The following is a 23482-nucleotide window of genomic DNA, read 5'->3' on the forward strand; positions in this document are numbered from 1 at the left end:
CACTGAATCTAATTACCTTACTATTGGCTAGACCCTTGGTTATTCGGAATATTTATTGCTCCTACTTTTCACATAATTGGGTTAACTAACTTTGTAGACACTTGAGAGCAATTTGTCAAAACCTTGACAAGCGTTGGTCCAAGAAATTGTCTCTATAATAAACTTACAGATGATTTACCACATGAATTAAAATATTTGCCATTTTCTTTTCCGAAGGTAGATAATAACCGATCATTGTTCCGATAGACTTACTCTGGTGAAGTATTTAAATTATAGCATAAGCTTTAAACATGAAATTAAATTATAATGACAAGTCCTAGACGTATAAAAAAGAGTGGTCAGTGCATAGCAACACAAGTGGATTGGGATTCACCTTCAACTGAAACAGGAACGGTTAAACGAAGATCTTCTTGTCCCGAAAATACAACAAAATATTCCGTTGCAACACAAAATTCTATTGAAAAAGTGGTTACACCATCAGATTCCGAAGCTGGTGCTACAAGAAGTTTAAATGAAGAGACTACAAATCCCCTCTTAGATATCGAACAAAGAATATCATGTATTATAAATGAGAATCGAAGTTCACAGAGCAATTCCGAAAGTGATGTTGAAGCTATAATAAATACCATTTTTGAAGAAGCAAAGGAAAACAATTCAATTGAAAGTCAATATGCTGTTGTTAGACGTGATCGAGGCAAAACTTTTATTAAGTCAAGCGAAACTAAATCCAAATTTATACATCATTCGAACCAGACAACATGTAATATAAATTTTCAACACAAACATACAGCAAAGCCTTTCCAAAAAATAAATAAATCTTTAGATAAAGCAAAAAATTCTATGATATCCAAAGACACAATTAAAATTGAAAGTAAGTCAAGTGTTTTACCAGTGTATAAAAGTAAAATTATTGACCAATCTATAGCTTTTAATGAAGATAAACAAAGGAAAAGGGTAATTTCAAAGCTAAAGTTGCCTTTTTCACCTTCCCGAGTAATGGAAAGACCAAAGCCAAACTTTTTACAAGATAAAACACACGCGAAAGATTCTAAACCTCAATCATTATTAGCAAGTCCTGTTAGAAGAACAATATCAAACGAATATGTACGTCTGAAATTTACTAATGACACTGTTGTCCGACGAACTATCGATGGAAAATCCATACCAAAAATAACGCCCAAAATTCAGTCCATAATTCCGGAAAGCCCAGTAGACAGTGAAGATCCATTCCTTAATTTAAGCCCAAATAAAAAATACACAGTTACTGTGAACAATAAAGTGAGATGTGATAAAGATAATTATGTTATCTTCGATCCTAAGACAGGTTTTAGTGCTGATCGAACTAAATCACGCATACCCAGTGTAAGAGCAACAGAAAAGGCTAAAACTCCACTAAAACCACCCAGTGATAGATCTATAAGCGAACCCAAAGTAAGTGCAAGTGATTCGGACAGTGGTATATTATCACCAAACTCTCCTGGTGATGGCAAGCAATACTATGTTAATGCTGCTGTCTTTAGTGAAAGTGCCAAGAACCGTGCAGCTGATTTGGATATCAGAATCGTCGATCCAGATGTGGCTAAAAAGGCAACAGAACAAATTAAGGTTAGTTTTATATATTATTTAATGAACTTTTTAATATTAGGAATATTTGTGTTGTACGTCATTATCAAGTTGTTACTGTACTCGTAAAATTTAACTTTTTCAAGATTGAAATCATTAAATTAACTTTAGGCACTGCTAGCGCCATCTCTTATGGCATGGTAGGATTTTTTTAATAATTTAGAATTAAAAAGAAAAAATATTTTTATTTCTGTTTAAATACTGTTTAGTACACTATATTCAATAATGAACTCACTTGTTTATAATTTCAATGGCTTGTAAATTTGAATTCTTCAGCGCAGTTTTAACAAACTGACGTAATATTGCTATCGCCCGCTAGGTGGCGCTAATTTAAAAACTATACCTGTTTTATTCTCTCCCTTCGTATAGTGGCTATGTAAATACATCTATTACTCGACACTACCTCATTATTCGGAAGCAATCGTGCAGTTAATATCCAAATGGGTCCATTTAGTGAAAATAATGGATGGTAACCGCCCGTGTTATATGATGCTTTTGTAATGATGGTGTTTTGTACGAGTGGGCAATTATTATAGTGCCTGCAATCAACGAATGCTTTACTGAACCATAAAAATAATTGTTTGTTTCATGTAAAGAAACGGATATTCTTTTGTTTTATCAATCAGTATTTAAAATAGTGTGTATTTTTAACCGATTAGAAAGTCATAATTACCACAATTTTGTATTTCAAATACCGTCAATAATTAAAAAGGTTTTAATAATTATATAAAAGAAATGTCAAATTTGTTTGTGAATACGAAACACTTCTAAATTTATTATACTATTTTATACATATAACCTAGATTTATTAGTTTTTTATAATTAAAGTAATTATTAATGCAATAAAAACACACTTTTACGACCTCATACAGTTTTGTTTACATTATAATACAACTTTAATTGTCGTTGTTGAAATAAGATATAATATGAAAATTATTGTTTTAAATCGTTTATGTGCATTTTTTTAGAGACTTAGCATACAATAAATACCTCACTCGACTCCGATATCTCGTGGAATGTAGGTATATATTCTACGTTTTTCTTTGTATAATCGCTAATCCGATAACATATATTCCGAGAGAATCTGGTGTCTGATGGTCTAAATATTACGTGATTGTGACACTAACTTTAACGCGAATGTGTAATTCATATCAATAAAATATCATGTTTGAAATTGACTGTTTTTATAACGAAACTAATACTATTTTAACGCATTAATGAAAAGTATTTATTATACGCTTTAATAAATATCAATCACAATTTATATGGACATTATAAAGACTAAAATTGAGTAACAATTTTTAAAAAAAACGTAATGTAAGAACGCAACGCAATGCAAATAATGAATAGCGTAGCATGAATTATAGTATATGTCGAATAAAAAACAGTAGATCTTCAAAGCATTTATCTGGTAATCGCGAAGATAAATACAATATACTTTTTATTGGCGTTCATAAGCTTTGTTTGATATTGAATTTATAATATTTAATGCGGTAGAATAGGTATTAAGTGTATGTATCACCATAAAACGTCAGCATTAAAAATTTCACTGCATATTTTTTGACAACTTACAACTTGAAAGTACTGCACTTATACCGTCATTTTAGTGAATACACTGTACACTGGTGTAGTTTAAAGCGCTTCAAGAGCTACAAAAGTGCTCTTTTACAAACTGTTGCATTTTGTTTACACTGTAACTGACAACGTACTTTGTTTCTTTAGGTTTGTACTTTGATTTCGCTCTTAATTAAAGCGTTTTGAGATTTTCAAAAAGATCTCTTTGTACTAAGCGTTATAATTGTGTTTATTTTCTAATTACTTTAAATTAACGGTTAAAGGCGTTGGTTTCGTTATTTTCCTGGATTTCATAAATCAAACACAAGCTAATCAAATTCCCTAGAAATAAATGATGATGATGTGTCAGGCCCACCAAGGGAAACAACACCATTACGGTAAATTTCGACAAATTCCCCACTTAGTTTTAATTTGTCATTTCATACAATTTCAGTAATCTCTTGATAATAAATATACCAATTACAGGTCATTAGTGTGAAAACTTTGTAGTCTCTTTAATTAAATATATACATTCGCTATAGAACAACAATTGAAATTGAACGATCATTTTTAACAAACGTCGCCTTTAGTACCGCCTGTTCTATCTTTAGCGGATAGATGGTGTAAATTAAATGCCCAGATACCTAATAAATTAATATAATTCAAAAAAGGATTTGGATTGTACAATGATCGTAGGTCAAGTGATATGAGTAGACAGATTTGTATGAAGAATCTTCAAGCGCCTGATGTGGGTGACGGCAATGTTCCCGCGATGGTGTTTTGGCGTAATATTTGCGCAGGCGTTAAGTCTGAACACCGCCTGTGAGTGTAACGAGACTTATTCTGACCTGAATCATGTTTTCTTTTCTTGTCCTAAATATGACCATTCTTCCATATAGACACTTCTTAAGTAGCTCTGTCTGTTGCTCTTCTTCTTACTTCTTCGAGATTTTCATCGCCTTGTATATAGTATTATAAGTAGGTTTATTGTAAATAATAACATTAACTATAATTTTGATTTCTTTTCCCTTTATATAATGATTCAGATTTTATTGTAAATTTAATTCGTTTTTAATCATTTACGTTATTATGTCGCGAATTTTTAATACTCATAAACTGTAAATAATTAAAACAGCGAATTATAAAATATATAATATATCTTATTACTTGACGAAGAAGTACTTAATAAAGAAGAAAAGGAAGAACAAACAGTTTTTGGTATTGTTGTTCTTTTTAATACAAAATGTTCCCTAGAAGGCTAAAAATATTGGGGCAGCCTCACACGTTAATTTCGATGAATAGCATCGTTTTTATCGTCTAAAACGGATTGTGTTTTCATATCTGACCGTATTTTAATGAAGACCCAAAACCATATCCTACGTAAAAATAACAAGGGCCTTAGCTAGGAACTTGCTTTTTTGCTCAGGAATCAAATAGGCGCCGAAATGTTGGAAATAGCGGTAATTAGGTTTATTCAAATATGTTTGTGTGCGTTCATCATGTGAACATCATCTAAATGAATTTATGAGGTATAATAATTCCCTAATACCGTTTTATTATATCTTATATTAGATCTAAAGTCTAAATTAGGTATTTTGTACTTAACATTACGTTAAAATTTATTTCAAACTTTTCAGCACTAGTTGGTGTACCTACAGTGCAAAAGATTATATGACCTCCTGTGGAGTAATGCAGCAATGTAAAAATTTGAAGACCATCTTGTGAGTTATTAAATGTCAATGGTGTTGTCGAATGTCTTTGTTTCCTGGTTATATTGTTGTATTATTATTATTTTATTTAAGAAAAAGTATAGTTAAATATCAAAGGGCAAATGTTTTTGTTTAATTTATATTGATTTTAAGTGTCAAGATTGTTGGTATATCCTGTAAATAGTTGATATTTGTAATAAAAGTACAATTACTGATTTTTAATTTATCTTTATCTAATTTCTTTGTTTTCCTTATTTATAATAGTAGCATTATTAACTTTATAAACAGTGGGTAATGGGAAGTGTAACATTCTGCCTTTTCCGAAAATTAGGTTTAAACAACAAGAATCTCTATTGTTAGTAGGTTTAGTAAACTTACAAAAGTTTCACTAACACTTGGAAGCTATTGATTCAATTTGTAAAGTGTGGTGCAAGAAGATGTTATTACGTCTATGCATGAAACATTTTCTAAGTTTTCTCGAACCTTTGTAAGTTCCTTTTCAATGCTATTGAAGAATAAGTAAAGACATATTTAATGACTTTTAAAGATTCAGAAAATAAAAAACAGATTCAAAAGATTAAAAAAATCGAATTAATTGAAATAAAAAGAACCTTTTACTTTTAATATAAGAAAAGCTCAACTAACATTTAAGTTTTTTGCGCAGTTTTGCAAACATGACAGGTCAGTGACAACTCAGTGGTCTTCACACTATAACACAAAGTTAAATAACAGACTGGGCCGAATGATTGTCTGCTAGCCTAAAAAAATCTACAAATGCCACCAATATTTTATTTATAGATTGGTCTTCTGCGAACACCAAGTCATTCAATATTTAAATATTTTACGTAAACTGTGAAAGCTTCTTGAAATTTCTATAAAAACAGAGAATATTCTAGGAAAGTCGTTTTGATGTGAAATCAAAGGGAGCCCGCGGGCGGTACGCCGCTCACGTGCATCCATAACCTAATTATTCATAGACTTTATGCTATAAGACAGGGAAATTTCCTAGTACTAGCTAAGTTCTTTATAGAATAGAGGTTTAAAAGGATAAAATAACGAATGATATTACCTTCTTCATTGAATAAATAAGCAAAAAATGTGATAAGTTAATTTCACTTATCGAAATAAATTGATTCGTTAATTTATCGAGGTTCATCAGTTCCACTCATTGACAGCTTCTTATAACATAGATGTTCTTATACAACAAAGTTTTTACATTATCGTTTTGTATTATTTGCAATAAAAACCAGAAGTTAATTAACTGTGCAAATTGTCAAAGCTAAGTACATAAATATGCAAATTGTTTTGCTATGTACCTAAACACTTCCGGGTAAGGATTATGAAGATATTCCAACTCCTATGAAGGTTGTTGTCCTAGTGATTTTAAAGCTCGTCTCTCAAGCCCTGAGGTCGTTCGTCCTTTTTTGTGAAATAAAATATGAATGTGACAAAATGCGACGTTTGTCAGACTGATAACCTATTTGCTAATTAAGAAAAAAAATATCAAGAAACACATACAGAAATCTGAGTCGAACATCAAGGGCTGTAGCGCATGATTGGTTTTTGCGGTTGAATAAATATTTTGACATACTCATACTATATTTTTTGTAAGTAATATTTTATAATGTACGTATCTAAATATTCCTATCTCTATCATCATTTTGGCTTTTCCGGCCGAATCCTTGGACCCCAGTGTCTATTTGTCGACTGAGTGAGGGTGCATTCATTTGATTCTTACTTACCTTCTGGGGTCTCGAATAGTATTTTATTCAAGCTTCCTTGATCCCGTCTTATTACTTCTTGTTGGAAGTATTACCTTTAGAAATAGACTCACTATGTACATGTAGTAAACCTATATATTTATTTAAAATTAATGCGATTGTACTATTGCAACGTAGAAACAATTGATCGTATCAAAGTTCGTATCAAAGTCCGTTTCAATTTTTTTTTAATTCTCAACCTATATTAGGCTTATATGTATGATTTCGGCAAAATAAACTTTTTCTAAAAAATAAGCAACACATAAACTTAATATTAATAAATCAAACACTCAATAATATAATTAATTTCATTACGATTTATTTCAATTTCATAGTTATTTACAGCTCATAAAGAAAGGTAAATGCTCACATCCCGCGCAAGTTTATTTTTGTTTAGATTAGTAGCAGTTAATTTCTTTTGTCTGAATTATAGTTGTCTCAAACGACAGTCAGTTGTTTAATGACTACGGTTCTAAATATAGTATATATGCGTATGTTGTTCCTATTTGAAAGTTAACTGAATCTCTTTGAGAGAAATTAATGTATACGAAATTTCAAGGCACACCAGTAATTGTTATGCCAAGATCGTATTTGTACGAGGTTTCAGAAAAACCTAAAAGGCGTTTGTTGAGATAAATTATATGTATATTAAGATTTTTCTCCTTAGACCAAGATAATATAACGCGTTACATATAATCGTATTAGCACGTACAGGAACATTATAAAATATTTTTACTCGTCTTGTAGAAGAATAACTTCATTATACCAATGTATACAGTATTATATAATGAAATACCCAATGTAAGGTTTAAGGTTTTATAGCTATTTAAGTATACAATTAACTTACACGGGGAAAGCTAATACAAAACCAATTAGACATAGAGCCTTTCAAGAATATAGCGTACTAATTATTTAAAGGCCGGCAACGCACCGGCAGGCCATTGAGAGTGTCCACGGGCGGCCGTAACACTTAACATCAGAAGAGCCTCCTGCCCATCTGCCCCCCTGTTATATTAAAAAAACGCAACATTACATACCAATTAAGTTTAGATTCTAAGTGTAAATATAAAACAACACAATTATTAAAGCAATTTAAATTTTTTTTGCAACATTCGCGTTTATTCTGAATTATGTTATTTTGTGTGAAAAAATACAGATATTATAGTCCTCAGACATAAAACAAGTATTCCTATCGTTAAAACGAACGTGCTAAAATATAATTCTCATGGAATACCGATATTCAACGAGGTTTTAACTCTTTAAGGCTGTTCACGATTAATCCTCTGATTAATCGTGAACAGCAAGTAGCACTTAAGCCGCTTCGTTACTTTTCTAATTAGACGGAATAAGACTGTCGACATTTTTATTTCCTTTTCAAAGGCTACGAAAAATGTTTGTATTATTAGTTTGATAAAACTATAATTCCATATATATTTTCATATTATTTTTAAATCGTTGAATACTATTTAATTGTTTACTTACTTACTATTTAACTTTTCCTGTGACTGGATCTAAATTATCCTCTTATAAATAGGCGCTAATTCTGTCTTATATCCCACTACTTAAGTAATCAATTGTCTCTTTCTATCAAATTGTATTTACATGTGACAAAAAGAGACAGGACAGTGCTTTCGTAAAAACAGCGTATGGATAATCTTAGTAATACTAAATTTGATGATTTCGATATTAAATATAATAATTTGTCCAATAACAGTTCTTACATGCAGAAGCAAAACTATTTTGTACAGATAGGAAATAAAAAGTGCGTTTCTTTTTAAACCCAATGCACACTCGTTGGATATATAAAAATATTAGCATTTTTTTATGCAAATGTATGTTTTATGTGGAGTACTATTATTTTGCTAATATAGAAGTTAAATACATACAAAAACATATGTGTGTATTGAATCTTAACGTTTCACGTGTTTTAGCAGCAACCATTTCAATCCTGTTAAAGTGTATTTTATTTATGTAATACTCGAATAAAACTATAAAATCGTTTATAATTTTTTATTTATCATTTTTTGCTCGTTTTGTTCGAGCTTAAATTTTCAATCCATGCACTATAATGCCATTATCTGAAGCGTGAAATTTTCCATCGGCTTATAATATTTTCAAAATATACTGTACATTAACAAGTTTTTTCTTTTAAACTCTATGAAAACAATCGGATTTATGTTAAAACATCGATAAATATTCCTTAGATACATATATGTGCATACTTATATCTTGCTTGTCCTTTACTTACCTTTTTGCTCCTTTTAACCGACTTAAAAAAACCTACAGCTTATCAGTTCAACGTGTAGTTTGTTTTGATAGTATTCAAGTAGGTTGATCAGGTAATTAGGCAGGTGCCTAAGAAATAATTGTCAATGAATTATGTGTGTGTTGTCGGGTACCGGATTTATGTATTATGTCAATAACACGGAATTCTTAACAATGTAAAGTTTTGTTTGATACAACTATGAGAATTCATACAGGAATAGTGATACGTGTTTTCGAATTTTAGTTCTAAATTTTTATTACAAATTAAAATTCATGTCAGGGGGTTTTTAATCACAGATTATAGTACTGAGCTAGACACTACTTTAAGTGATTTTCGACATTTCGTTTACGTACTTATATCTAGTATTGTCTTTTGTTGACATAGCCGTTACACATTAAAAAAAACACTTTTTGAACGGATTGAAGATATGTATTATTATTACAAACTTATAATTAACTACATAATTCTAAATTTTAATTTATTTTTAATTAAATTCCGACGTTTCGCGTGCTTTCCAGTGTGCGTGGTCACGGTGATGACGGAAAAATTAAAATTTAGAATTATGAAAATAATTATAAGTTTGTAATAATAATAATACATAGCTTCAATCCGTTCAAAAAGTGTTTTTCTTAATACTTATATCTTTCAAAAAGTTATGCATGTTCCTTAAATTTTATTTTATTTACTGGCACACGGACTAAACATTTACAACAACGGCATTTTTTAAGCTGATTTATTTAGATTTCTTTTTATTAAGGTACAACTTGAGAATATTACTTTCTACAATTATTATTATCATAAAGTAATTTCGCGTGTCTAAAATTGGATACATTCAAATCACAGATTATCCTGTATATTTGTCTAGATCCCCTATCTGTTAGTGACGGATGACGGGGGCAATAATTAGTATAGTACTATTCTGAGAGCGGGCGTCGGCCCTTCCTCTACTAAAAATGGCTCAATCAGTCAAACGACGCATCTGAATATACTAGCGATACTCGCATCGTGCATTGAAAAGATGAATGAGGTAGGGACGTTTTAGCAAACGCTTTACATTTTAAAAATAAATACTTAGTTATAATAATTAGGTGTCTGTTAAGTTCATAACAGACACCTAAGACAGGCTATTTGTTTGTACACTGGCTGAGTTCACAAGAGTTGCTTGCTTTATTGTTAGTTATAAGGTTTAGGCATATAATTATGTTTTTTTTGTAGGATAATCGGTGTAGGTATTATTTTGACGTTCTATCGAATTAATTGTAATTGTTAAGGTTTAATAATGATGTGGAAATAAATAAATAAAGCCTAAATTTAAAGTTTATAACTGTTACTGAAGTGTAAAGAAAAACAGAAAAGAACACTAAAAAAGAACACAAATACTAAACCTAAGTTTCATGGTCAGTTTATATATGTATAATAAGAATTGTTGTTCGGAAACTTACCTGGGGTTGAACATAATTTGAGGTGAGAGCATCCATTAATAATAAATAAACAGTAAATCAGCGATATAGTATGTAATTTATTATTTATTAGTCGTATCTATTTGCGTAATATCTAAACGTAACAGAAATTATTATGATATTACAGAGACTTTTATTTTTATATTGATTTAAGATTAAATGCAACGTAAGCCAGTATTTCCTGTTATCAAAAAGAAGATCATGTATCCGATTATAGGGTTTGAAGTAGGAAAGGATATTGTGGCATTTTTATATAATCAATTAGGATTATGACCCCCCACTGTATCGATTGTGCGTTATGATGTTGTTACTCAAATGGTAAGGAGACTTAAATGAAATGTCAAGACTGGTGAATGTAAATAATTAATTTACTTGAATGAGGCACGCCTTGGTAAATCAAATATCGCTTCGCTAGTTATTATCTTCGCCGTAGTAAGAAGACGAGGTAGTAGCGGCCATATTATTTAATATAATACATCAAAAACTAAATTTTTAATGTAATTATATTACAATATATTAATTATTGATATTGATTCTTTATATTGATAAATATAACTGGAAAGTTACAGGCTCCGTAAATTCAATTCTCACTACATCAGTGTCCTGGGATACGTGTTTGTTATTTAACCTGTTTTTAGAAATAATTAAACTTATTATTATATAATTGTTTATTTGTAAATCAAAATCACCTAATAGCAGTGGACTTACAGATAATCTATAAGTATTTCAGAACTTTTAGAATATAGAAGGTAACCATAGTGAGAAAACCGGCATGCCCTAGACCCAAAAAGGCAACGGCGTGTGTCAGACACAGAAGGCTGATCACATACTTGCCTTTTAGAAAAAATAAATCATTACAAAGCGGATTTAGTAATTCAAGTCCTAGAAACTTGTAGCATCACTGCTTTTTCTTTTTATGTTTAAAAAAGTGTGCGGCGATATACAATGTAGATGTTAAATTTAGCAATCCTTTGAGACTTACAAGAAGGCTCAAAAGCGCAACGGTAAGCCGGCTTCAAACGCCTTGCGATCTTTCACACACGATAAAATATGCAGATGGTTTTTGAAACGAAGTTACGTGAACAAAGTAGGATTGTGAAGTACTTGACAGCCTCGGATTATTTTGGTTATTCGTGTATAAAGTTTCCTGTTTGAACTACTTAAATTACTGTATTCTTTTAGACAGCTTTTGTAAGTAAAACATTAGTTTTATTAATGCGTACAGCGTCAATTTTTATATACGAAACCACAAAATAGTTACGCTCTTTTTTAATTACCTTAAACCGTAAATCTATTATCATCTATCGATCTATCTAACGATTATAAATATTTATTATTATTCCAAACCATTTTTCGTTTGTTGAAGGAGGTTTATTTAGATATAACTTGAAAACGTAGTAATTCGTATTTTCGTAAAAATCTAAATTTTCCTATTTGTGTGGTTGTGTATAGCTTTTCCCTTTTTGGACATTCGCCTCAAATAGATAGCCTGTCGAGCTTTAGATTCGAATACGTGAATCTTCTGTGAGTTATTCAATTTGTTTGTCTACGGATATACAGTACAAAAGACGGCGTAAAAACAGTTTGAATATTATGCCTAATTAAAAAAAAGTATTTAAAGTTACTAATAATTGACACCTATGGTATTTGTTCGATTAATAAATAAAAAAAGGTCCAATCGTTTTTATTTTATACGTAAAACAACGACGACTTTTGTTAAATCGTTTATTGCTATTTCCGTATATTATTTTAAAGTCAGCTCAGCTCTATTGCCTTCGTTGGTCGTGACATGATTACAAAGCCTATTGTGGCTAGGTTCACATGATATTATCCAGCAACTTTACTGACATTAGAAAACATACATTTTTCTTATCTTATTGTAAATAATAATATTAGGTAATCGATTAATACTAATTATGATTAATTAGAACTACTCGCTTTTAAAAATAATATATATATATATATTAATCAATTTTATTGAAATATTATTTTACCTTGTTTTATTTTATTCGAGAATTTAAAAAAATACTGAAATCATAAATTATCGAAATCTAGATTATATTTTCAAATATAAATTATAAAGTAAAAGTACTAAATACTGAATTTTATAAGTATTTTAATTTTAAAGTATTGTCATATCCAGTAAAATATAGGGAATGCATCTGCATCCCCGCGGGACGAAATTACAGGGCGGATCGATCCGCCCCATCACAGTCGCGTGGTGAACGTCCGCCGTACGCCCGCCCGCCGCGAAAGCCTTCTCATTTAGGCGGGAAAATTGTTTACAAACTATTTGGTACTTTATTGTGTACAAACGTGACTGTGGTATATAAAAAATTGTGTTTATTATTTATGGTAAAAAATGCAATAAGGTTTTGTTCTTACGAACTGTGTAAGATAAAAATTTTGGCAATTAAAGCAGCTTTATCACATGTGTGTGTTATAGGTTAGTGAAATTGTTTCTAATGAAAAGTTCCTAAATTAATTCAAGTATTTATAGTCGAAACGTGATGGTGGAAATTGTACAAAGTTCATTTTCCTCCCTTGTAACTCAAAAGTCTCATTTGTTATGATATTAGTGAAGCTAATTTAAACGGTTAATTTTGTGAATAAATTTTGTTGTTTTACAGTTGAGGGGAAATTGGTTTCCGCGGTTTGAGTTATGACATTCGCTGTGATGCATGATTTAACGATTATTTAATGAAGTATACAAATTTACGACACTCTATTTATACGTTAAAATAATTAATAAATTACTTCGTCAATAAATATACTATCTCTATATAATTACTTGGGTCACACACTTTATTTTTTGGTAGTACTGTACTGGTTTTTTCATTACATTAGTAAATATAATGAACCTTTTATCTGTATTGGACTTTTGTCGCCACAGAGGTGAATCGTCAAACGATTTTCAAACAACGCATCGTTCAATATGTTAAAGGTAACGAACCTTTAACATAGAAATATGCCTAAACAAACCACGTTCGGCCTTTTGTAAGTTGGTTAAAAACCCATTTTAATATCGATATGTTCGTACGCGTATTGCTTAAAGTACTGACGCTGTTAATTGTGTGGAATGTTAGCTGGGTGCCATTCGATTTTCAAATTAATGTAGACCATTTAAAGTAACGTGCGGCTGTCAAGCGAGACTGTTCTCCATCAGGAACATGTCAGTAGCGATTAATCCCCGCACCCGGGCCCTGCGTAGCCTTAATCCCGCACGCAACACCCGCACTAAGTTACAAACCTCATTAATATTTTACTTAACGTGTATAAATTAAGTTATCACTTACCACATTTTGAGCTTTTATGTATGACATCTATACTAGGAATGACAATTAACATCCGTTTTCATACTTTAGCTGTTGTTTGTCTGCCTCAGGCATTCCATTCTTCGTGTGTCGTGTCTTGCTTGGCGTTTATAATTACAGTCTAGAATCGATTTCGTACGAAACTTCAAAACTGAAATGATTGACATATTTACCCATTTTTGTCTGTACATGATATTTTCTATGGATTACACGAGTAATAAACCCTTTTAAGGAATATAAGCGCATAATTCGAGTACTTATCAGAAATCGTGGACATGGAGAGTCTTGTTTTGTACCTGTCATTATTCGTTATATAAATTTTGTTATTGATCTAAGAAAATTGTATAATCTATTTAATTATCAATACATTTCTATTTGTACATATGTAAATTACACATTAACAAGCTGTCTTTATGTTACAGCAATAAATCTTCATAAACAGTACAGATGAATCAAGCCAAACAAAATAAGGCTAATAATAATTTAACGACATAATAAGATTCTAGGAAGCCGTAGTCATTACAGAATCCGGATGCCTCTGAAGACACACTTCCGGTGGAAAAAGAAAGCATATGGTTTTACCATTCTCTAGTAACATGCGTGAAAAATTTGAATGTCGAAGTACCTATTATTGCTATACGTACCTATAGATATATTCAGTACAGTATTGTATTTTATATTCTCCCATGTATGGTACACTTTTTGATCGACAATTTTTAAGCAAACCCATTGAAAAAATCAAGTTAACCATTGACCAATACAAGCGGCGCTTTTAATAAATATTATTATCATGGCTTTCTCAGCTTTGTAGAACTCACAATATCGGGTTCATCACATTACTATCATTGATATTAGATATAAATCTCAGATTAATATCTCCGAGATATTATCAATTGGAAAGATAAAAGCTTCCATAGCTTTCTGCTTAGCCTTAATAAGCTACAATAACCGTATCGTTCTCGAAATTATTTTAAATCCCTAAATTTAGGGCAATTTCATATCTGTCGGTATATTACAAAGAGATTTAGTTTTTCTATTAGAAAGAAAGTCATCTAATATAAACTTTGGGACATAGAGGACGGCCAATCACCAACGGTCACGAGCGTTACTAAGTACGAAGCGCGTTTCCATACAGAGTAGAGACAATAACAGAATTAATAATAAAATAAATCATTATTCAAATCATTTATTTTTATAAAAATTTCATGAAAATTAATCCTGTGCTTGGCAAAGTACGTTCATTGTATTAATCTGCATTCCTTATCAAGTATTTCCTGGATCTAGTCCAAGAAACGTACATTACAAAGTTTCCTAATTGTCTAAATTTTCATATTTTTAAGTGTTTATAAGGAACTTTAATAACTCCAGCTATTGCTAAGCATACTTAACTAAAACTGAACTCTTATTATTAAACGATGCTAAACTTGTTCAAGATTGAATATTAAATACCGTATGCTACTTGGGCGATCGGAATCTTGAATGGAATACCAATAGTTCTATCAAAAGATAATACAATAAGTTTAAAATTTGAAATATTGCAAACATTTAAGTTCGTGATTCTCTTCTTCATTCTACATCCTTGATTTAGGAACTAAAACGAGATTTTTTTATATCTTACGAGCTTAAAATCTTAAAAGCTTATATTCTTACTAATATGATGAAATTAATTTTGATTAGATTCATATACAATCGCCGGCTCCGTGCACATAAATTTAACTTTAGTGGTTTGCGTGGAAATACGAATCAAGTAGTCGAGTAGTCACTGACATCTTTGACTTCTTCCCTTTCGTTAAAAACAAGTATAAAACGTAACTTATTCGACATCATACTAAAGTGTTAAACACAACACTTTACGCATACTAATGTAGTTTTGTGCGCGTGTCGTTACAATATGTTTTTTTTTACTTTTATCAATTGTATTTAAATGTGTAAAATTTTCAACTATTTATTCGTTTGACAGTGAGGTTCTGGATTCAGACGTTAAGAATACCATCTGTCCAAACTGAGTTAGAGCTTTAGCTTCCTGCTTATAAACAAAAGTGAAAGAAGCGACAAAAAATGCGATCTATCTAGGAATAAGGGGTCACATTATAAAAACATATATTATTTTTTCAATATATTGTTTTCTTTCAATATTAATTATTAGTAGTAGTTAATGTTAGTTTATCCTTTTTTTAATGTTGGCAAAAATGCCACGGAGGATTATAAAAATCAAAGAAGCCGTTATTCTCTTTTTACCGTAGCACTTGCTATTTGCGAAGGTGTTAACGCACTTGTCCAGGGAAGGGACGATTTGCATTTTAATTACGCATTGATTCGTAATGTACGAATAAATTACCTTAGATAACATTATTAATGCATCACAGGGGCATTCGTGCTGCAAATTTCGGAAACACGAATACGTGTTATCTGTTAATTTGACATGAACGTTAAATGCGTCCTGGGAGATTAAAAGTGTTCTTTAGCAATTGCAAACCAGCTTTTTAATGTATATATAGTTTAGGGTAGGTAAGGCTTTTATTAGATGCTTAAACGTAGTCTCTCATCTAATAATATATTATAGACGAGACTCTTTTATTTGATATGAAACATCTGACTTCACATGAAAATATATTGCTATGCTGGAGAATTAAAGCTAGCGACTGCCGGTTAAAAGTAAGCCATATAAGTGTTTTGCTTAACAAGAAAATTCTGAACTATAATAACAGTTTGACAGTTCTTGTCTGATATTTATTTGTATTGTTCAGTTACAACTGTGAGAAGAAATTGATTTTAGTTTAATTATGACGAATGAAGGTTTCCTATTTAATGATTAATAACGATAATTTTCATCCTAAATATAACTCATTCTATTTTCAACAGGACGTTGTAAATCCGATATAAATTATGTTTATCCTACTTACCACAGACAATAACTCATACCTACCTACCGCAGAATATGACAGCTAACTCATAAGGCTCCCCCGGGTTTCTTACAATATCTGGTTAAACTTAATGTGCCATCTTAATTAAGTTTCAGCCTATTTATTTTTGGTTATTTACATTAAAATACTGATATTAAAAATGGGTCATGTAACCATTTCAGAGTCTATCTGCCTTTCGGACATGTATGGTCTTTAAATGAATACATAAAAATGTGTTTATTCATTATAAGTATACGTTAAAAACGCATATACGCAATACCTGTGTCCATGGAAAACTAAATACTTTATTCCATAACAAAGATAGAAAAGTTTATAATTTAAAAAAAAATAATACCGACTCTTAGGACGCATGAGTGAATGAGTGTAAACTGTATGAATGTGTAACTATATGTTAGGTGTCAGTAGCAAGGAGTGTTCAGTAGCCAGTCCTTTAGCAGTTTTTTTACAATTTTTTCTTCACCATTTGGAATTCGAATACACTCAGCGTTGATAAGCTCATATTCACTAAGCCCACACTACCGCCTTGCCCCTAATAAATCCTAATTTATAATCAATCAAGCGTACTCTAGGAGTTATTATCGAGAGTTCAACAAACCTGTTTGTTAGACGTGAAAAAGAATAACCACAGTTCAGAAATAGACAAACACCCCATTTGAACGCGAACTTGACAATTTACCCGCGTGTTTATTTTCGTTTTGTTACGGGAATAGGGATCATGCAATTCGTTTATTCCATTATCTCCTTTCATGTCTCTCTATATTGTGCGAAGTCCTATAAACTTTCAATAGGCACATTACTGCGTCTATTTTTATGACTTCCAAAAAAGAGGTTATTAACGCAACTGTATGCACGTGTTTTGGTATGTTGGTTAGAAACATAAAGTCCTATAGAGGTAATACTTAATGATGATTAGGTATTTCAACGTAGGCAATTGTCCACTACATCAAATACAACACAATAGTTTTTGAAATATCGACGTCTTTTAGACATGTAACTTGGTTTAATATTTCTTAAGTAAAAAAGGTATAAATATATGCACTTAGGTAATTTAATGGTTATTGCAATTTTGTGCTCGATCATGGTTGTATCTGATAAGAATAATCTTTTAACGTAATAGTTATTTGAAACAATTAAACTTCTATCTCTCATCGGAGAACTTTTTATTAGAGAAGTTTCTTAATTATTTTTATTACTTGCGGTCAATTGTAGACATGCCCTTCTTGTCATCTCCAATTCGTCATGTCATCGAAATGTAATAAGTCCCCCTTTGGATTGGAAAGCTATTTAGGAAAGAAAGACAGGGGAAATCAACTGGGAATAACGGAGACACGCTATTACATCTTGAACGCTATTTTCGTTACCGATAATATTTCAGTGATTTCAGTTTTATCTGTATTATGAAACACCTGTTATTAATATTCGGTTCCCTTCGGTTTATTTTATAGTAAATTGTCCTAAACAAGTTTTATACAATGTTTTTATTTCAATCGTTTAATTGAGAATTAAATATTAATCAGAATAATGATTTGTTATCAAACTAATAAGTCAGATATATTAATGATTGATTTATTACTGTAAAGTTCAAATTGCCTATAAATTTAAATATACTAAACTTAAAAATAGTTACCGTGGTTTTACGGTTGATACAATTACGTCGATTATTAATCACGCCATTTTGAGTTTTATTTGCTCATAAAATGTATAAAGGTATATATTGTAAAGCTCCTATGACGCGAAAGGGTCGAAAGCCGATGTGATAGTTTGGTCCTTTATGTCCGTTGTCCCCAAATGATTCGATTTTCCAATGATTACAACGATTGAACCGTTATTGTAATCCTTTATGATATAATGTAAGTCTCCTACCGTAACTAGTTTTTCTGACTCAATTCTATATTCGTTTGATTTTAAAAAAGAGAGTAACAAAGTAACTAGATATTTTCTAAAATGAACTCGTGTAAAACAAAATTCACAAACAAACACAACAACGAAATTTAGATCATATTTCAGTTTCAGTTCGCTATCAGTTTGTTCGCACTTTATGAAATTTTCACGAGGAAAATGAACTTTATTGCAATACAATAAGATATAATATTTGTCGTTAAGAGGGTGGCAATGTTTATTCACGCACAACGATCGATCCGTGGAGCCTCCGCGTGAAAATTGCAACCCGTCGCTAAAGGCTTTTCACTAACCTAATAGTATTACTAGAAATGATATTAAGTACCACCTTTTGAAGTGGCTTTTTGAATTTGGTTCCACCGTTAAAATAAGGCTTAATTTTGTATTACTATTTTTATATTGATAGTCTGAATATACAATTATTTGAGTTGCAATCAGTCAAATATCTTTCGAAAATGTTAGATTCTTTGTAGTTTTAAATTAAAAAAAATATTAGCTTTATAATCCTTTTATCATTATTAATAATAAGCTGCTTTAATTGCCAATAGTCAACCAGGTTCTCTGTGTCAGTGAATATCGTTGTTCTATAGCAAAAATGCTAATTCAAGATTAAATAAATGGCATGGCAAGAAAATACATGGAGCGACGACTATCTAAATCCCATCGCACCACTATACCCACGAGTTTCAAAGTGCAAGAGCCCTTTGAATTTTACAACAAAGCAACTCCTTTTGTGCAACGGACACTTCTATTTGTTGCCGACGAAAATTCAGGGCCGAAGCAAAATGAAGAACGAAAGAGCGAATCGCAAGAATCCACAGATGAAACACCTGGCACGTCTAAATCGGAACAAGAAAAATCACCTAAGAAAAGCTCATTTTTCTTCTCCCCCTCGAAAAGTTGCAAGATTCATGGCCGCTTTTTCCGCCTTCCGAGTCCTAAGAAGAAGGCAGAGCCGAGTGATGTAGCTAGTAACCGTGGGGCGGCGGGGGGACTTATCAGCTATGCTCCGGGATGGTCCTTGAAGGGTGAACATCTTATGAAATGGCAGGAATCTGGAAAAACAACAATAGAGGTAAATCGTTTTGTTTTTATTTGAAAAAAAAAATACACTTGCTTTGTGGACTGTGTTTATAACAGTAAATAATTGATATGTTCATCGTTCGCACATATTTGTAACATATTTGCGAAAATATTTATAATACGCAGATTAAATTTTAAATGAATTTTAATTTATTTTTTAACCTTAATGAAGTTAACCTTCTTGGTAACTTCTCTGATTATTATAACATTCATAATACAAACTTTTTTACAACATAAGGCATGGCACATTTATTAAAGACAAAAAAAATACGTCGATATTAGGAATATAATAACTAAATTCTAAGAGAAACTAAGAATTTAAAGCCTTATTGATGATAACGCACAGTAGTCGGGTAACTAGAGGTAGACATAAATTGTGTATGCAAATCTATGCCGAGGGGAGATAGGGGTGCGGTCGCCTTAAGAAAATGAAAATTTCAATCTAACCTGCCCTCAGGTGACTGAGCAAGTGGCTTTGTAAAGTGTTTACAAAACACAAATTAAACGATATTTAAATAAGGATTCGCTTTTTTATTTCCTCCTTACTTTTTCTTCCCTTTTTGTTTCTGAAGCCATATTATATATAGCATTAAAATTTTCTCAATAATATTTTTTTAATATATGTATATTGGCCTTCAGTAGTGACTACGATGTACTCGTTGATTCATTTACGCAAATGGGAATTTCTTTCGTCCTGTACCTTCATTTTCATATGTATGTGGTCTTTGAGCAACTTGATGAAATACTTAAAACATGAAGTACACAAGAAAATTACTTACTGAAAAGAAAGTACAGATTTAATTTGCTGAAATTAATTTATCAGGCGTTATTTATAATACATAAGTGATGCATTATAACCGCTAAACATAACATAACAGCTAAACCAACACACCAATAACTAATCGATTTAAGGAAATGTAAGTATAACCGCAAAACACAAGAAAAGCGATATCACGCTTATCATAAATATTAAGCGAGATGAAAAAGCAGCTGGGCCGAATAAATTGCAAATGGTTTTTCTGTTCAAAGAAAATCTCTTCCGACATTTTGCCCACAATAATATTGAATTAGCCGTCTCGCCACCCTCGACTTTTCACCATTTTACCTCAAGATGGGAAATGCACAGATCAATAAAAAATACAGAGTTACCAGAATACGATTGTGTTCTCTAGATTAAATAATATAAAATTTAAGTTAATACTTTCAAAGCGTTTAATCCAAAGTTTTTGGATTCAACCGCCTCTTCCATAATAAATAATATTTCAATATTCTGTGTACTAACTTTTTATGTATATCTGTATTGTTTAACCTTTCTAACTATTTAAAATTCAAATCTAATACTTAATAAACACCCAGATCCCGATATTCATCAAGCAGTTTTGTAGTACTACGAGAAATATTATTTATTTAGACTATAGATTTGTCACTCCCCAGCTGATGAACGAGTCTCTTTTGTTTTCGTGACAGAAAACGTATTATTTATTCACCCCATTGAACAAATAATGTGGCCATTTCTTATTTTTATACTCTATTTATCGAGTGATAGATGTGTTATACGCACATTGGGTGTGAATTGAGATCTATTGAGAGTAATTCTATATTCGTTTTATCATAGCTTAGATCCTACTAGTATTGTATTCAAGCTTTGGTTTAAAAGCATTAAACATAGCGTCTAACTTGTTAGAAAGCTTGAGATCTATTTGATAGGTGAATTACAATCGAGAATGATTATTTCATCCAACTCACCTACTTCAATAGATTAAATATATTTTACGTATACTCATCGTATAGATGTCATTCCTAACAAGAGACTGAGCACCACGTCAGATTTCTCAGGGGTGAGGTAATTACTATTGACATGTTCATTCGGATCTAAGATCACAGTGAATGCTTCGGAAAGCATCTTTGGCTAATTATATAGAGGATGTTGGGGTGCATTGAGGGGTCATGATGGCTGCTAGTGACGTATTTGGTAACTAATACGTCACCTACAGTACTTTGAAGTACTAATAATTTACATAATCATACCTAATATAACCGTGATTACAAATTTAATTAAATAATGGCTCCGCTTTTTAGACAGGCTGATACATAATTCCCTTCTCGGAATTTGGTCCATCTGCCCTGCGTAGAATATTCGTTCTTTGCTCTAGAGCAATGTTACTAAGAACAACACAGAGATTAAATTCAAAATTTGGTAAAATTTAGTGACCGTATTACGTTTGTATACGCTTCGGGTCTGTTCTAAAAATGTCCGTTGCAATTTTTTAAAGAAAGGAATCGAACAAACTATGCGATAATTATTCGAAGTACATATGGACGTGTACATACGTACAATATTGTGAGATTCAGACTTGAAAGCATACATTTTTCATGTTTATTTTGAAGAAATGTGTATAATTTATATATATTTTTATAATATGTATAGAAATGTATCATTACGTATTTGAAATTACAAAGAGATTCTAATTATACGGTCGTTATTATATCTATAAAACATCAATTCACGTGGTATTTGGGCTACAAAGTAGGTATGTAAGATTAAGTGTTCACCGTTAGTATTTACAAATTTCATATAATTTCAAAGCTGGCAGAGCTTTTAAATAATTTGATAACGCATCATTAACTGACAGATTTAAATGTCATCTCTATTTAATATCTAGGGCACATCCTTGAAGTTAATATCACAGCCGTTCCAATAAATGAACAATAACAATTGGTATGTTCTTGGTGACGTCATATCACAACGTGTGGTCATTTCGATCGAATAAATTGTTGTTGGCATCTCAGGATTGTGGACAGGTGGCCTGATCCTTCCCAAAATTGCAATGGAATGTGCTCTCCGACTGACGGTTAAGGTGAGCTCACAACATACAAGGTGGTTCCAATTTGATAACGGATAGTATTACAGTATATAACGTACGTCCATTCGTATATTAGATCTAAACTACAAAGAAGTTTCGACGCATATCTTATATACTAACACGTCGTATTTATGCATTCATTAAAATTAAAAATTTATAGTTATAAAATTACTTTTACAAAAACTTCCCTCTAATTTGACGATATGTGCACAACACAAGGAACTATTTATATCCTCATTAAGCTTCCAATTGTTCAGTTATTTAATTGTAACCCAAACATTAGTTCTTAACCTTTAAAATAAGTAATTAGTGGAACATAATACTAACGAACTACAAGATACAACTTCTTTATTGTGTTACCATAGGATTCTGATATTGTGACGACATGTTGCAGGCAGGCGTTTCGATAACTTGAAAAAGCTTCTACTTCACAATAGGAAGCATAAGTTCTCGCGGCCGATCCCCGACTCCTTAGTTATGGCCCTTTCAGGCCATAGTTATACATGAGCACAAATGCTTGCCAAAGATAGAAGGAAGTGGAAGAAGCTATACAGCACCAACAGGACCGTCAGTAATGAAGTATGCGGCAATAATAATACATAAATACGAATTACATATAGTAAGTAGTTACATATAAAGTTATTATATAGTAATATTCCCGTGTGAACCAGACTTTAGCACCTTTAGTAAGGACTCATTGTAACACAGGAACGCGCATGCCCAAAGGCATGCACGGAATTAATTCTTGGTATCCAATACACGTAAAGTTTTATTAGATCGTACAGCCAACTGGGAAACCTGTGATTAAAGGTTGTGATATATCTATAGATCAGATTTTAAATCTTTAGGCTTACGTGCATTGTAAATTAGTACATATTATAACTAGAATACATGTTAAGAATAAAAAGATATTTTTTTTATTTTATTAATTTTCGTTTATTTATTCGTTACAATTTTACAAAATCAAATAACATAATACATAAAAGTTATAAGGGATGCAACAGACGGTCTTATCGCTAACAAGCG

General features: G+C 31.3%; 1 protein-coding gene across 3 annotated transcripts in view; it reads left to right on the forward strand.

The window, feature by feature from the left end:
- Positions 1 to 258: 258 nt before the first annotated feature.
- The window catches only part of LOC123707419 (protein sickie), a 142224-nt gene continuing 119000 nt past the window's right edge, over positions 259 to 23482 (forward strand). For all 3 annotated transcript variants that reach the window (XM_045657447.1, XM_045657449.1, XM_045657450.1), the window contains exon 1: positions 259 to 1605. In XM_045657447.1, the coding sequence (XP_045513403.1) occupies positions 307 to 1605 (1299 nt within the window). In that variant the 5' untranslated portion in view covers positions 259 to 306. The remainder of the gene's footprint in view (positions 1606 to 23482) is intronic.

The sequence above is a fragment of the Pieris brassicae genome, chromosome 3 (assembly GCF_905147105.1).
Source record: "Pieris brassicae chromosome 3, ilPieBrab1.1, whole genome shotgun sequence".
In the NCBI taxonomy this organism is placed as follows: domain Eukaryota; kingdom Metazoa; phylum Arthropoda; class Insecta; order Lepidoptera; family Pieridae; genus Pieris; species Pieris brassicae.